This window comes from Chionomys nivalis, chromosome 12 (assembly GCF_950005125.1).
Source record: "Chionomys nivalis chromosome 12, mChiNiv1.1, whole genome shotgun sequence".
In the NCBI taxonomy this organism is placed as follows: domain Eukaryota; kingdom Metazoa; phylum Chordata; class Mammalia; order Rodentia; family Cricetidae; genus Chionomys; species Chionomys nivalis.
Window position 1 is genome coordinate 55,199,546 of NC_080097.1, and position 15,373 is coordinate 55,214,918.

At 48.3% G+C, this 15,373-nt stretch overlaps 1 protein-coding gene across 2 annotated transcripts in view; it reads left to right on the plus strand.

Annotated features, from left to right (window-relative positions):
- The first annotated feature begins 241 nt into the window (after positions 1-241).
- Positions 242-15,373, plus strand: part of Lats2 (large tumor suppressor kinase 2) — a 51,863-nt gene continuing 36,731 nt past the window's right edge. Inside the window, exons 1-2 of one of the 2 annotated variants that reach the window (XM_057786404.1) lie at positions 242-477; positions 11,959-12,483. In XM_057786404.1, coding sequence (XP_057642387.1) covers positions 12,160-12,483 — 324 coding nt within the window. In that variant the 5' untranslated portion in view covers positions 242-477; positions 11,959-12,159. Of the gene's footprint in view, positions 478-11,522; positions 11,564-11,958; positions 12,484-15,373 lie in introns of those variants that run through there. The other variant, XM_057786405.1, reaches the window with a different exon arrangement.

The following is a 15,373-nucleotide window of genomic DNA, read 5'->3' on the forward strand; positions in this document are numbered from 1 at the left end:
GCTGGCACCGGAGCCCGTGAACTTTTTTTTTTTTTTTTTTTAGCCGACTGGTACGAGGAGCTTGGGAGAACCGGCGACTTCCGAGGCGAACCGCGCGCAGGGCAGGTGGCGGCGGCCGGGCCGGGCGGCGCAGGAAGCGGCCGGCGGGGCGGAGCGGGCGGGCGGCGGGGAACGAGGCCGCGGGCGCCCCGCCCGGGCTGGTATGCGGCCGGGAGTGACGCGGGAGGAGGGGTCACGTGACGCCCGTGGAATGCCAACAATGTAGCGAATGTCCCGCTCGGGTCTGCGCGTCGGAACCGCGGCGTGAGCGCCCCGGGAAGATGGAGCCGCCGCCGCCAGCGCCGCCACCGCTTCTCCGGGCTCCCCCGACCCTACGGGGTCAGCAACCACTGCCGCCACCGGCGCCCGGTCTCCCGGCGCGCGAGGTCCCGGAGCCGCGGGCCAGGATGCCGCCGAGGGTGTAGAGCGCTCCCGGAGGTGAGGGGCCGCGGCCGGGAAGTTTGTCCGGACGGGGCTCCGCCCGCGCGGTCCCGCCCGGTCCCGCGGTCGAGTCGCCCTGCGGGCCGCGGAGAGTCCACCGGGCCGGTACCGGGCGGGTGCGGGGCAGTGGGTGGAGGCGGTGGGACGGCTTTGTTGTGCTGTGCGGCGGCGTCCGGAGGCCGAGACCCCGCGTCCCGCGGCGCCGACCCCGCCCAGCCTGGGCCTCCGGAGCGCCGCGCCGTCCACCACGCGCGCTCGCGGCCTTGCGCGCCGTCCCTCCCCGGGCCCTCGGCGGCGCAATCCCCGCCCGGTGTCCCGTCCCCGGCCGCGCCGTCCGGTGCGGGGCCGTTGCGTAACGCCTCCCCGGAGCCGACTTCTCCCCGGCCGGCCTCGGCTGCTCCTCCCCTCCGCCACTCTGCGGCCTCAGTTCGTAGCGCTGGTCCCCAGCCCAGGTCACCCACACATGAGCCGCCGCCTGCGGGGTCCGGGTCTCACCCGGGGCGACCTCCGCTACCGGGTGAAAACAAACGCCTGCGAGGGAACGGGAGAGAACGGGACGTGCAGATTTTGTTGACAAAAAGTTTGAGGGAGGACTTTTACTTCTTTAAACTTTTTTTGCGTGCTTGTAATGTGGCTGTTTATTTAGGGGTTTGTGGGAAATCTTGCGCCGTATTTTTAGTTTAACCCTTAGTTAAATGATGCTCACCATTTTTGAGGGCTAAATCTGGAGATTAAGCCACTTTTTATGACCCCCCCCCCCTTTGGCAACTGTTGTAATAAGGCGTTAACAAAAATCTCCCAGTACAGGAATGTAGACGCTGCTTAGGAAGCCTGTTTTAACTGTAATTAACAAGACATTACAGTATTCGGCCTCTTGTAAAATATTGTCTTGTTATCCCGGTCTAGAGAAGACTGTGGAACAAATCTATCATGGGTTCCTTTGAAATTGTTGAACTTTTACCGCATTTCAAGTGTCAGCTGCGAATGGTACCAACAGTGCAATTCCTAGAACAGTTACCAGAATCCCCGAAGTTTTGAGCCAAGAGTTACATTCTTCAGCCTCTCCATCTCGTTGGAATAGTATTAAGTGTAAATTGGAGCTGTCTGTCGGTATTTCTTTTCTTAGCAAATCACAGCTTTGGTGGGAGGGACTTTCAGTGGTGGGCGGGGAACACGTTACAATAAAATGCCTTGTTATTTTAAATGCTGTGTTGTAAATAGCCTGCCCTGTGCACTTAAAGCCCACTGGAGAGTGGAACTGGTAAATCCACCCTAAGCGTGTACACGAAAGCTTTGGGGAGCTTTGGGGGGCGGGGAGCGGGGAGGGTAACGTGGAGTGAGGGTGTTATGTTTGTGTTGGGAAATCCAGACCAACACAACGTTTTCTATTTCGTGCTTGTAATATGAAACTTCCAGTCAGTATTCTATACTATTTAAAAATAGTATGCTCGAAGGACTGCAGCTGATGAAGGCAATGTGTTTACATTGTCTTGACTAAGTCAGTTCTGCAAATGGGTAGACTTTAAAGTAGTCCTCAGAGGTCAGCTTTGTGGAAGCTGTAGGAATTCCCAGAAATCTCCGTCCTTCTAAACCGCCCGTGGATTGCTGATTCCCCTGAAGCAGCTGGCATGCCGAGAAGTACCTCTTCCAGTGCTAGAGGGCTGTTCCTTCCGTCGTTCATTTCTGTGCCACCCTCTAAGGGGCGCCCTGATTGTTTAAGGATCTGCTTGGGTTGCTCATGTCCCTGAGTGCTGCTCAGCTCAATGCTTTGAAGCCGAATGGTGCTTGATTTATTGTCTCATCTTGAAGGTATAATAAAACAGTAATGTTGGAAATCAAGATAATTGGTGGTGATGCTAAAATTAGGAAGTAAATTTGGCATTGCTTAATGCTTGCCATTCACTTGGCAAATACTTTATGTTGGTTAATGTCTAGACTTAGTCGACTTAATTGTAAGAGTGGGGTGGGTTTAGTTTTTTTTTTTTGTAAAGTTAATAAGTACTTTTTGTTTATGTGCCAATTTTTGGCATACATGGGATTTTTCTGGCTGAAGAAGGAAAGCCATTTTATTTCATTGCTTTCCTTGTTGGCCCTGATTGCTAAGATACCATTGCAGACCGCACAGATCTCCAAGTCAGACCTTGAAGAGTGGAAGTTGCTTTTGACTGAAGTAGGCCTGGGTTTAGAGCAGGAAGCTCCCTGCCTCCAGCAGTTATCTGGAGCCAGAACGCTGAGGGCTAGCGCTTTCCATTACTAATGAACTCCACCCAACCTCCTGGCTCTTCTGATTTATTTTCTTAAATATTAAAAGTCTCCCAGACAGCACCTGCCCCCTCCCCAGCATTGTCTGTCTCCCTGGATACATTCTTAACTCGTATGTTCAAGCCTTTACATGGAAGTTGGAGACTCCAAAATTATTAGCTCCACACTCCTCCAGCAGCCAGAGCCCTTCAGCTCTTCCTCACTCGCGAGGGTTTTCTCTAAGTGGTCTTCCGCCTGGAAGACTCTTGCATCAACAGGCAGACACACACACACACACACACACACACACACACACACGGCTCTTTAGCTGGGTTGATCACCACTGTGATTCTCCAATGGGATATTCATTCTGACTCCCAAGTGGAGAATACGGGGGAACTTGAGAGGGGTGGATGCAGAGGAAGCACAGCTTGCCCAGAGATGTGCAGCCTTGCTAGGAGTGACCTGCCTTGTCCGCTTTAGCTACTCATTCTTAGGAATTCTGCAGGGAGGAGCATGCATTTGGCTACTCTGGCCACTGCACAGGCGCCCAAGGCTGTGTGCTGGTTATTGGAGAGTGGGAAAACGGTGTTTTCCTGAACCTCTAGGAAGACAGTTGCTGCCCTCCTTAGAGCAGGGACAGTTTCAGCCTGTGGCCTTCCGGCCTGCATGGGACTGGGGTGGTATGTGAGGCTGACATTTAGTGTCTGGCTCAAGGCCTGACCTGTCCACTTGATTTAGTTTCGTCTTTGCTAGTTGCTTATAGTGGGAATGTGGTTTAAATAATAACTGGAGGTTTTAGTCTAAGAAATAGTGTTTTAAAATACTCACTCCCCCAAACCCCTAAACCATATGAGCAAATGAAGAGAACTGATAGCGGGGTGGCGTATGTTTGCCTTTCCAATGTAGGAGCACTAAGACAGCTGGATTGAGTTTGAGGCCAGACCGTGTTACAAACAAGGCTGACACACCGCCCCAAGCCTGTGACCTGAGTTTGAGTCCCCAGAACCTACATTGTAGAAGGAAGGAAAGAGCTGACTTCTGTTAGCTGTTCCTGATCTCCACAGGTGTGCTGTGATATTCACACACGTACATACAAAGGTAAAACAATTTTATAATTAAAATAAAACCTCTAAATTAGAGCCAGTGTGTGTCGTTAGCACTATCCTACCAGGTACAGGTTTTGGCTGGTTCGGTGGTTGCTGGTTGGTGTGTGTATGCAGCCTGGGTTGGATTGGGAAGCAGGAGAAGAGAGAGTAAGAATCCTTGGACATCTGCTAGCATTCTCCGGGATCAGGCCGAGGGCTGAACTGGGTTTGGGAGGAAGCATGGAAGGAATGCTTAAAATGCCGCACTCGGTTGCTGGTCGGCCCAGCTAGGCAGAAGGTCTGTTAATGGGCTCAGTTTTGCAGTGAAGTGCTTTTGTCTTGTGAGTTGTTACAGGTTTTATGTTTGTTTGGGGGTCTCTGTTTTGCTTTTCTTTGAGATAGGGTCTCTTTGGGAAGCTGTGGCTAGCCTGGAATTCACCAGGTAGGCCAGGCTGGCCTGGAACCTTCAACAGTCTTCTTGTCCTGGCTCCTAAATGCTAGGATCGCGGGTGTGAGTTGACTAAATGCTGGGGTCGCGGGTGTGAGCTGACTAAATGCTGGGATCACGGGTGTGAGTTGACTAAATGCTGGGATCACGGGTGTGAGTTGACTAAATGCTGGGGTCGCGGGTGTGAGTTGACTAAATGCTGGGGTCGCGGGTGTGAGCTGACTAAATGCTGGGGTCGCGGGTGTGAGTTGACTAAATTGTTTCAGGTTTTCAGTTTTAGTGTCTTACTCAGTTTCCTTTAAAATACATTTAAATCAGGTGTTAATGCCAAACAAATAAAAAATAGATTTACTTTATTTAATATTCCTTAGGGCCATATCTATAAAGGTATTGACGAAGGAATAACTCCCATCTACCAGGTCTTGTTAGAATGGCGTGGGAATTCAGTGCAGCCCATCCCCAGCTGTAGTCTTCATTTGACTGATGAATGTTTCCATGAAAAAATTCTTTTAAAAGTTCAAGATTTGGCTGTAAAACCAACTGTCTTCAAATTAAACCTTAAAATGCAGAGTCTCCAAGCTGAAAAAAGAATTATCTTTTTAATGTTACCGAAAGCCTTCTTCTTTTTAGATGATTCCGTCACGGACCTGGGGCACTGGTGGATGCTGTCTACCTCTTAAAAAGACAGTGTTTTTGGGGTGTTCTGGGACCAACACTTCCCACAGAAGTGGGGAGAGATGGGGAGAAAAATCAGAACTCTTAAGAAAACCGATGGTAGCTTCATGGGTATCACTGAAGTCCTCTGCTTACCCGTGCTTTGTGAGCCTGAAAAGGGGAGGCAGAGCAAAAGAGCAAAACCCTGGACCCTGCTGCTGGTCCAGGCCACCACCACTTGGTATTTCTTAGCTCTAGTTAACAGTTTTCTTTTGAGACAAGGTCTCAGTAGCCCAGGCTAGCTGCAAATTGACTAGGTAGCCAAAGACTAAACTTGCTGTTCCTGTCTTCACGCCCAACTTTGTGGGTTGTTTGTTTGTTTGGGGAGGGTGGGTTGTGCAGTTGGAGTAGTTGTGGCTGGAACTCAGAGCCCCTGCTTGCTAGGTGGGTGCTGCCCACACCTCCAGTTCCCTGGCTGACTTTGTGCTTGGAGTGTTTGTGGAACATGTGAGGATGCTGTGTGGACACGCTCCCACATGTGAGGATGCTGTATGGACACGCTCCCTTGGTGTTTCAGTGTCTGTATTAGAGTGACAGAGGGGCTGGGATGGTATGTGAGCCACTCATAGAGTTTAGACTCCAGCCTGAGTGGGACTTTGCCCCACTCTTGGGAACCAGTGACTAGGGCCACGTCTTCATCTAGGAACTATGATTTAGAAAGAGAAACGTGTGTGTATGTGTGTAACTATTTACGAGGATGTACAGTTTAGTTTCATGACATTAAATATATTCTTGTTCTTGCAACAAGCAACACTTGTCTATACCTAAAACTTTCTCCTGGACCCATCAGGCAGTCACTTCTGTCCTCTTGCTTCTGATTAATCTCTGTTCTGTCTCTGGACTTGCCCCTCTAGGTATGCAACATATACGGAATGGTACAGTATTCCGTGGTTTTTTGTTTGTTTTTTTCTCCCAAGAAAGATTTCTCTGTGTAGCCCTGGCTGTCCTGGAATTTGCTCCGTATGTAGACCAGTCTGACCTCGAACTCAGAGATCTGCCTGCCTCTACCTCCCCAGTGCTGGGATCAAAGGTGTATGCCATCCCCCACCCCCCCACACACACTCTGGTATTTCATTTTCTGAGCAGTTAATTTCACTCAACTCAATGCCAGCGTGATATTTCTAAGATCATCTACAGTGTGGCCTGTAATGGGACTTCCTTCTGATGGCTGAGTACTAGGACATGGACATGTAGGTTGTTTTTTCTATGTTCCAGGAGTTGCTCCCAAATAACCACAAGAGATTCAATATTAATTGTAAGTGCTCGGCCAATAACTCAGGCTTATTTCTAGCTAGCTCTTACAACTTAAATTAATCCATTCGTATTAATCTGTATCCTGCCCCATGGCTCATGGCTTTTTACCTCTCCTGCATGTCCTGCTTCCTTTCTGCCTTGCTGGTAACCCTCTGACTCTGCCCTCCTTCTTCCCAGCATTTTCTGCCCCAAAATCAACAATGAGAGCAATACATATTTACAGTGTACAAAGACTGTTCCACAGCATCATGGACATGTGATGATTTATGACAGTTTTGTGAGAGCTTCCCCCAGCCACTTTTTTTTTTTTTTTTTTTTTGCTTGGTTGGTTGGTTGGTTTGTTGAGACAGGGTCTCAGTATGTAATGGCTGGCCTGGAACTTGCTGTGTAAACTAGGCTGGCCCCAGACTCACAGAGATCCACTTGCCTCTATCGCTGGGATTAAAGGGGTGTACCACCATGCCTGACCCCACTCAGGCACATTTGTTTTGGCCATTGGAGTTATGCTTAGAGAAAGGGCTCCCTGTGGATGGAGCATTCTTGCTCAGCCCAGTGCTTCCTGCTCTCCAGCACCTGCTGAGGCTCTAGGGGACTGCTTCTGAACAGGGCATCCTGGGTGTATATGGCCGCGTGTCGGGTAGCAGAGGGGTGAGCAGACAAAAATGCACCTGCCCATCTCTCAGATCGTTTGCAGACTGGAGTAGGTGTAGAAGTGCAGTTGTGGTCCCTTAGGTTGCTGAGCCAGGGACACCCTGCCTGCAGTCCAGGGGAGTGAGCCAGCAGGTATCGGGATTGTCTCTTCTCAGTGGCATATAGGCCTGTGCCATTCAGATGCAAGGAAAGACCTGGTGCTTTTAAGTTGGATGGGACCTAAGAGTCAACTCCGACCTGCCTGTTGGGCTGTGGTCACTTCCTGAAGCTAAGCTACTGCTCAGACCTGTGCAACCTAGTGCTTGGCTTCAGGTCCATGTCTCAGTTGGCTTGGGACGCAGCTGGACTGGCTTCTTCCCTTGTGCTTTTCTCTTTCACACACAGAATCTTTTCAGTTTCCCAGGCCATCCTCACACCCTGACTGACAGAGGAGACAGACACATGGACATTCTGCTTTCGTATTCAGCTTGGTGTCTTCAGTTACCATGCTGAGTTTTGGCTGCTTCTTGTCTCCTGATCTGAGTAAAATGTTATACCTGCTCATTCTGAACCCTTAGGTGTATATCGCTGTAATACACTACTTCAACCCTTCCTGTGAGCATCACCAGGTCTGATGGGTGCTACCTCTCAGTGCTATTAGACTGGGCCACTTCTTTCAGCCTGTGTTAGAGCCCTAGAATTCTTGGTTTTTGTCAATTTTTCATTAACACATTTGTGCTTAAATAATTGGTTATTTTGTCTGTCTTCTGTCTTGAAGTTTAAGCTGCACAGTCTGAATCTCATTCTTAAGCAGTGAGAGGCACCTCTTGTATGGAAGTTCAGTTTGTCGACTGTCAGAAGTCCTACAGTATGAGGGTGGGCCTCATACCACAAGTACAGCCACCATTCGAGTGCATGTTCAGCGTACTTGGAGACTCTGGGCCACTTCAGAGGACGCAGGCGGCAGCAGTCACCGTCATTGGTGGTGTAAACGTTTTCTGCATAGCACACGTGACTGCCTCTTCTGTGACCTGTGCTGCTGAGACCATTTCAGTTTTTCCCATGTCTGGAAGTTGGCCCAGTTTCTGCCATCCCTTTGGTTTAGACTCTTCCTGTCCCACTCTATACCAGGTTATGACAGGAGACATCAGAGTTGGCTGTCTGTGGTCAGGGCTGTGCCTGCCAGCCTTGGGAAATGTCCTGGGGCAAGAACTGCTGCACAGTAGAAATGAAACACGTCATCTTCTTTCCTCACAGATGTCACATCAGCTACCATGGCCTCCCAGGAACCGTAGCAAGTCTGATGTGGGAAGCAAGGGCTTAGAGCAGACCCCCTACCCCTGCCTCTTGCTACAGGCCCTGAGCTGGTCCAGTGTGACCTGAGAGGCACCAGCACCGTAAAACGATGGGTGAGGGCTGCCGCCGTTTGTGGCATGAATGAGTGAGCAAGCGTCGTGCCCAGAGTGGTGAAACAGAAGCCAGAGGCTGCATAACCACATGGTAGAAAGTACAAAAGCTGGTCAGACTGATCCTAGGTATTAGAAGTCAAGAAAATGGGTGCCTCCGATCTGGGCGTGGCGGGGGTGGGGGATGGTGTGCCGTCTGATGTGACTGGTATAGTTTCTGAGCATCTGAGCTCCTTGTGAATGCTGTCAGCCTAATGATCGTGTGCTAGGAAAAGATTGCCCGTGGTTCCCAGTCCTTTTTTTCCTGGGAGCAGCCTCTGTTTCAGAACAAATCCCAGGGAAACTTGGAAGGCCTGAGCCCACCAGGGCTTTCTTTGTTACCGTGACCCAGCCTTGTCGCTCTGGGATGGGCAGGAAATGTGGCTTGCTCTCGTTTAACAGAAGTTTGTATGGCTGTTTTCTGCACAGCCCTCGCCCTGGCTAGATGTGTGAAAGGGCTCTCGTTTTCTGTGTCTACTAGGGTCCTTTGTCGTGAAGTCTGACTGTACAGACTATACCTTCCTAAAGGAAAGTTCCAGGAGGGACATCTACTCTCTGTCCTGATGACCCTATGGCATGTGTGAATGGCTGGTTAAATACCTGGGACTCTGACGATAGCTACCTATGCCTTTAAGCCCAGACCTCTGGCTTGGTGTGACTAGGTCCGGAAGCCCTTCCCTGTTCCACATCTCTCAATCAGTTCCCAGATTCCTGGCCAGGACCCTGCTCCTAGCCTGGCTTGTGCACCGAGACCAGAATGACATTTGCTAAAGGCACTTCAAGAGAATCCTCTGGTTTGTCCCCAGTCTCCAGGAAAGCCCCAGCCTCACTGTCCTAAGCCCCTGTAGAGGAGCCTGCGTTCTTCCCTCCAGCTGGAATTCCACCCCAACCCCCAGTCAGACTCCTTATCTTCCTGCTTCTTTGACTTTCCCCTCCATCCTCCCGTCCTGTGTTGGATTCCTCTCCTTTGGGCTTCTCTTTCTCTCAGTCCTCGCTTACCTTACCCTCTGCCCCAGTTCACTGTGATCTGCTGAAGGTGAGGTTCCTGCTCATTCTGTCGCTGCCTGAAGCTTAGTAGGAATAAGCTGTGGGGAGGCTGAGGCAACAGGACTGTGAGTTCCTATATTTGCTATAGAGCAAGGCCTTCTCTCAAAAAAGATGCCCCCAGGGACTGGGGAAATGTCTCAGGGGTTAGAGGATGAGGGTCCCATCCTTAATACCTACATGGGTCTCGCTCACTCCAGTTCCGGGAACTAGGCATGCATCGGGTGCACACACATACATAAAGGCAAACATTTATGCGGAGAAGGTAAATTTTTTAAATCTTTTTTAAAAAAGACACTTCCTTCCCTGTTTGCAGAGTGGATAGGCTAGATATAGAGTAGAGGGTAGCATAAACGCCCTGTGTCAAGTCCATGCCTTATAAAGATAGGGCACTGTGAGATTAATTGTCAACTCGACATAACATAGTCACATGGGAAAGAGTTTTATTGGGATTGCTTGTTCAGTTTGGCCTGTGGGCGTGTCTGTGGAGACAGTTTTGATTGTATTGTATTCCACTGAAGAAGACTCACTCATGTGAGCCCCACCATTCTGGGGGATCCTGGGCTGTCGGAGTACAGAGTAAGAGAGCAGGAAAGCTTGCATTTTCTCTCTGCGTTTGACAGGTGTCATTTAATGATGGGCTGTAACCTGGATCCAAGCAGACCTTTCTCCCCTGAGTGCCCTTTGTCAAGTGTTTATCATAGGTATTTTCAAAGAAATGGAAGAAAATTAAAGCTTAGACACCACATGTCTGTGTGATTTCTGGGCGAAAAGCAGTATCCTTTCGAGTTCCCAGCCTTTCGAGTCTCTCCAGGGCCCTCCGCACGTGCTCTGCGGGCACTCAGGAGCCCTCCGGGTTTGTTGAAATGTGAGCTTATGGTTTTAGAGATCTAGGTCTTTCAAAACAGATGCCCAGACCAGGAAGTCCCTGGAAATGTATGTGCTTGCAATATGCCCTGTTTTACATCAGTCCAGCAGAGTTCTAGGCTCCTGGGCCTTAGCCAGCCTGGGCCAGGGGCTCAGCTCTCTGGATTTCATAGCCCACTCTCTTTATTGCCTTATACAACTATTTCAGTGACTCAGGGTACTAGGAACCTTGTATTTAAATAGAGATTCCACGTTGAGAATTTAGTCTGGTTCTTTTTGTGAATTCTCCTCAGTTCTTCCAATAATGTGGACAGTTGTGGCAGTAAAGACTGCTGTCCCCATACAAAGCAGTCATTTTAATGTTATTTCTAGTATTTCCTGCTGTATGTGGTTATGTAACATGAGTTAATTCAAGTAAAACTTGTGACAGTCTCTGGCCTGTAGTGAGTATTGAATAATACTATTCTTATTTCTACCACACATAAAGGTGTCTATGAACAGGGTCTTGTTTGTGGTTGTGGGGTTACCTACTGAAGCTAGAAGCCCCGATTCTTTAGAGGCTGTTCTTTCAGGAGGCAGTTTTAACCTTGTTTATTGAAACTCAAAAGTTTATCCTTTGAAGTCAACTTACTGGGCTCTGTAGAGTGAGAGGGAGTTGGGGGAGGGCAAAAGACAACAGGTAAGGGTTCCCTGCAGGTGAAGACAGTTGTGAGAGGGTCGAGGCTTCGCTGTGGTGGGTGCCAGTGCCTCTTGGTGTGTGATTGGGTTACCTTTTGACAGATGCATCATAAGTTGGAAATACTGTAAGCGGGAGATACCTTCAACCCACAGACCCTCACAGCTCAGAATGCTGCAGAGTGTCATGCTTCTCCCTTGTGATCCTGGATCAGCTAGTAGCTGGGGCTGCTGACTAGCGTCGAGAGGAGCAGACCACATGTTAGCCAGGCCAGGGACAAGTCCCAGTGCACATCCTGAGGATGGTCTCCCACTCCTGAGCACGACTTTGCTAAGAGGGACTCTCTGGCTCTCTCTCACGTCCATTTCACACGTATGAGTGTTTTGCCTGCATGTATGTATGTGCGCCACATTTGTGGCTGGTGCCTGAAGAGGGCATCAGATCCCCTGAACTGGAGTTACAGTGGTTGTGTCCTACCCTGTGGGTGGTGGGAAGTGAACCCTGGTCCTCTGAGCCATCTCTCAGCATAAAGCATACTCAAGGTACTGAGGGCAAACCGCTTTGAACTGCAGTGGAAGATCCCTTCAATATGATGAGTTTTGACCTTATTTTTCAGAATATTGGAGAGGGTTTCATCAGGAAATTTTTCAAAAAATGTGAAGGATCACAGCCACAGGTGGGTGAAGATGTTGGGGAGAGCCACGGGAACAGGGGTGTGGATCAGGAATTGATTGATATTAGGGACAAGCCAGAAATGTACTTAGTATGTTTAACCCCAAATCCTCAAGCTGTGTCCAGAATTACATGACAGTGAGCTGGCAGTTGTTGAGACTACAGTGTTGCCCCGCGTGGTGTTTGTGGGGGTGCACTCAGCTGTAGGCTTCCTGTTAAAGGAGCTTTCTTGGGGCGGCTCTAGAGCAAGAAAGATCGTACTGACACTTCTGAAGGCAATGCGCTGCTTCTTTACTCTCTGGGTAGAATATCTCCAAAATCACCGTGCATTTCTGCAAAGCAACTTTAACAGGATGTGAAATCCACAAACGAATGTTTTTGTCCTGTTTTCTTTTTCAGGGAATGATGATCTTCAAAATGAAAACTCTGGAAAATTTTACATTCTCTTTAGGAACTACAGGAATTGAAGGACAGAAGATGTTTGAAAGGAAGCTGTTCTGAAAATGTTTACAATTAACTGATGCTATTGCCCGTTCTCTTTTTAAATAATAAGACACTTTGAGAAGATTGTATTTATGGTAAAAGGAAACTGGACTGACGATGAGGCCAAAGACTTTTCCTGCCACAACTTACTCTGGAAATAGCCGGCAGCGACTGCAAGAGATCCGGGAGGGGCTAAAGCAGCCATCCACGTCTTCCACCCAGGGGCTGCCTGTGGGACCAAACAGTGACACTTCCCTGGGGAGCAAAGATGCCTCCAGGCAGCAGCAGATGAGAGCCACCCCCAAGTTTGGACCTTACCAAAAAGCGCTCAGGGAAATCCGATATTCCCTACTGCCTTTTGCCAATGAATCGGGCACTTCGGCCACAGCAGAAGTAAACCGGCAGATGCTTCAGGAGTTGGTGAACGCCGGGTGTGACCAGGTGGGTTCAGGCGCCAGCACTCTTCAGCAGTTCTGTGCAAACTTTCACCTGTTTAACGCACAGCCCTTTTCTGTGTCCTGAGCTGATGGGCACCTTATCTCCAAGAGACGATCTTAGGTGCTTTTTCTTGTTGAAGTTGTTCCTTGTGTCGTGGTTGTGTGCATGTATGGAGCCAGGGCCTGTGCACTCTAAGCTCATGCTTCCCTACTGGGCCACGCCGTCTTCCCGTTCTATTCTTAGTCTTGCCTTGACCTGCTTGGGATTATTTTGAGTTTCTCTGGGGAAGAGCCTGACTTCTCTTACCTTGTTTTTGCTTTGTACATTTATTTCCTTCCTGTAGGAGTGCTATTTAACATGTATTTACTAATGTTAATTATTTTTGTTTTCTTAAAAATTTTACTCTGACAAATTTATACCTGTGTTTGTTCTGATTTATTTGACTTATTTGTTTTGAGACAAAGTCTCATTTATCGTGCTGGCCTTGGTCCTCCGGCCGCACTTCCCGAGTACTGGGATTGTAGGAGTGTGCCGCCATAGTCAGCTGTCCTTTCCTTTTTAAAAGAACGTGCGTACTGTTCCAGAAGCCATGACCATGCTCAGAAAGGCAGAAACTATGCCAGACAGTGTGGCAGTCGTCAACATGGGGTTGCATAGAGTCAGAGTCTGCACTGAGGGAGCAGAGAGCATGTTACATGACAGCATCAACTCAGAGCTGCATGGTTAGGATCTCCTCAAAGTCTGTGTATCTGACTGAAATCCAGGTTGAGGGACAGGACCATAGAAAGGGAGCTAGTGTCCAACCAAGTAAAATGTAATTAGCAGACATGTAATTGTGTTGTGGAATGACTTGTAAAAGCCCATAATTTACTTCCATGTACCACTGTAAAAGTCACAGTTGTGTGAACTAGAAATAAGTGAAGTCTTCTTGCTGCCTTAGACAATTAGTAAGATTTGCTCAAAGAACACAGATGGCTTAAATGCTTTTAGTTTCTTAGAAATAATTTAATGACTGGGTCACAGTCATAGCATAGGCTAACCATGTCACTCTTTACTTCCACAAGAAATGTCAGTCCTCTTGTAGTTTGATGATGCAGATCTTAGAGAATTGATTACTGGGATGATGTGTTTGTGAAACACCTCACCTTTATGTCTTGTCCTCTCTGACACTTGGGCTGTGCTGGATTAGTTTGGTCTGTGCAGCACAGCTTCCTGAGTAGCGTCGCCTGCGCTAGCAGTGGAGGCTGAGAGCAGCTGCCCTGCCTGTCTCCTTGTGAGAGTACTCAGTTAGGTGCGCTGCCAAGTGCTGTTTCCTAACAGAGTAGGGGAGGAAGCCCAGGGAAACAGCCTGTGAGGTTGAATGGGGGCTTTCAGGCCAACAGCAAATTTTAAGATCTAATGTAAATCACTTGCAAACAAAGGAGGCAATCAGAGCTTGGTGTTTTTGGAGTTATATATCAAAAGTAAGAGAAAAAAGTCAAATAATCCAAAGTACAGGTGGGATCCTGACTAAAGTAAAGCCCATTAGTGTTAATTGCAGAGCCAGGAATGAACTGGTTGCTTCTCTAATACATGAACAACAAATACAGGGAAGTAAGGCTCGTGATGCTTGCAGAGGGCCCATCAACATCCAATTTATGTTCATTGTAGCAGAAAGGCCTCCCTTTTACCATATTAATGCTCCCGAAATAATTCAGTTTGCTGTCTAGTGTTACTTTAAAACTTAAAACAGCTGCGCCCTCCCCACTTCCCCTCCACCTCAGGAGTGAGTGCATTTGCTTTCTGAGGATTCTGGTGGGAAAGTCATTATGTGAACACAAACAGGAGGGAAGACTGACAGTTCCCTGGAGCCATGCATGGGTGGATTGACACTCTTGTTAGAATCTGCTGTACCAGGTGAGGGGCATTCTTTTTTGTCCCTGTCACATCAGATACATTGTTTAGATGCAAATTTGTTCTTCCCTAATTTGACTAAAAGTGCTGGCTTTGTTTTCTGAAACCCAACTGAGTGGCCATGGCACCTGTTTCCCTGGTGGTGGCCCGTTCTTCTTATGCCCGCCCTCCCTCTCTCCCTCCCTCCCTCCCTCCCTCCCTCCCTCCCTCCCTCCCTCCCTCCCTCCTTTCCCTTTTGCTCTACTGCATTTAACTGTACAAGTAATAGCTTATTGCCTGTGCGCACACACATGTGTTTTTCTATATTATTTGTACTATGACTAGTTGAAAATTTTTACTTGACTGCTTGAAATGGGCATTTTCTTTTAAATGTTAAAATAAATTTACATCTTAAATGTGCACAGTTTATAAACTTACAGCCCCATTAATTGTTTTTAATATTTATTTATTATGTATACAATATTCTGTCTGTGTGTATGCCTGCAGGTCAGAAGAGGGCACCAGACCTCATTACAGATGGTTGTGAGCCACTATGTGGTTGCCGGGAATTGAACTCAGGACCTTTGGAAGAGCAGGCAATAATCTTAACCGCTGAGCCATCTCTCCAGCCCGTGTCCCATTAATTTTCATACATTAATTATACCCATCTAGCATGCATGGGTACTTTTGTAATCAAACCTCTTAAAATGGAAGTATCAGGAAAAAGTGAAAGACGTTAGGGTATTTTCAATGTAATGTGTTTGCCAAATGATGTACTGCTTACATAATCTGACCAACTTTTGTAAAAGATGATGTGAAGCCTGTTAAGTAAAAATATTAAGAGACAGCTCCGCCGGCACAAGAAATCTAATTAGGTCAAATCAAACCGAATCAAAATGCCCATCGTTTTATTAAGAATGACGCTCTTGGGTGGCCGAGCGCATGACGGGGAGACAGGACAGCAGGGAACCCACGCAGATCCGAAAACCATGTATTTCTCCTCTGGGAGGCCCCTTAAATA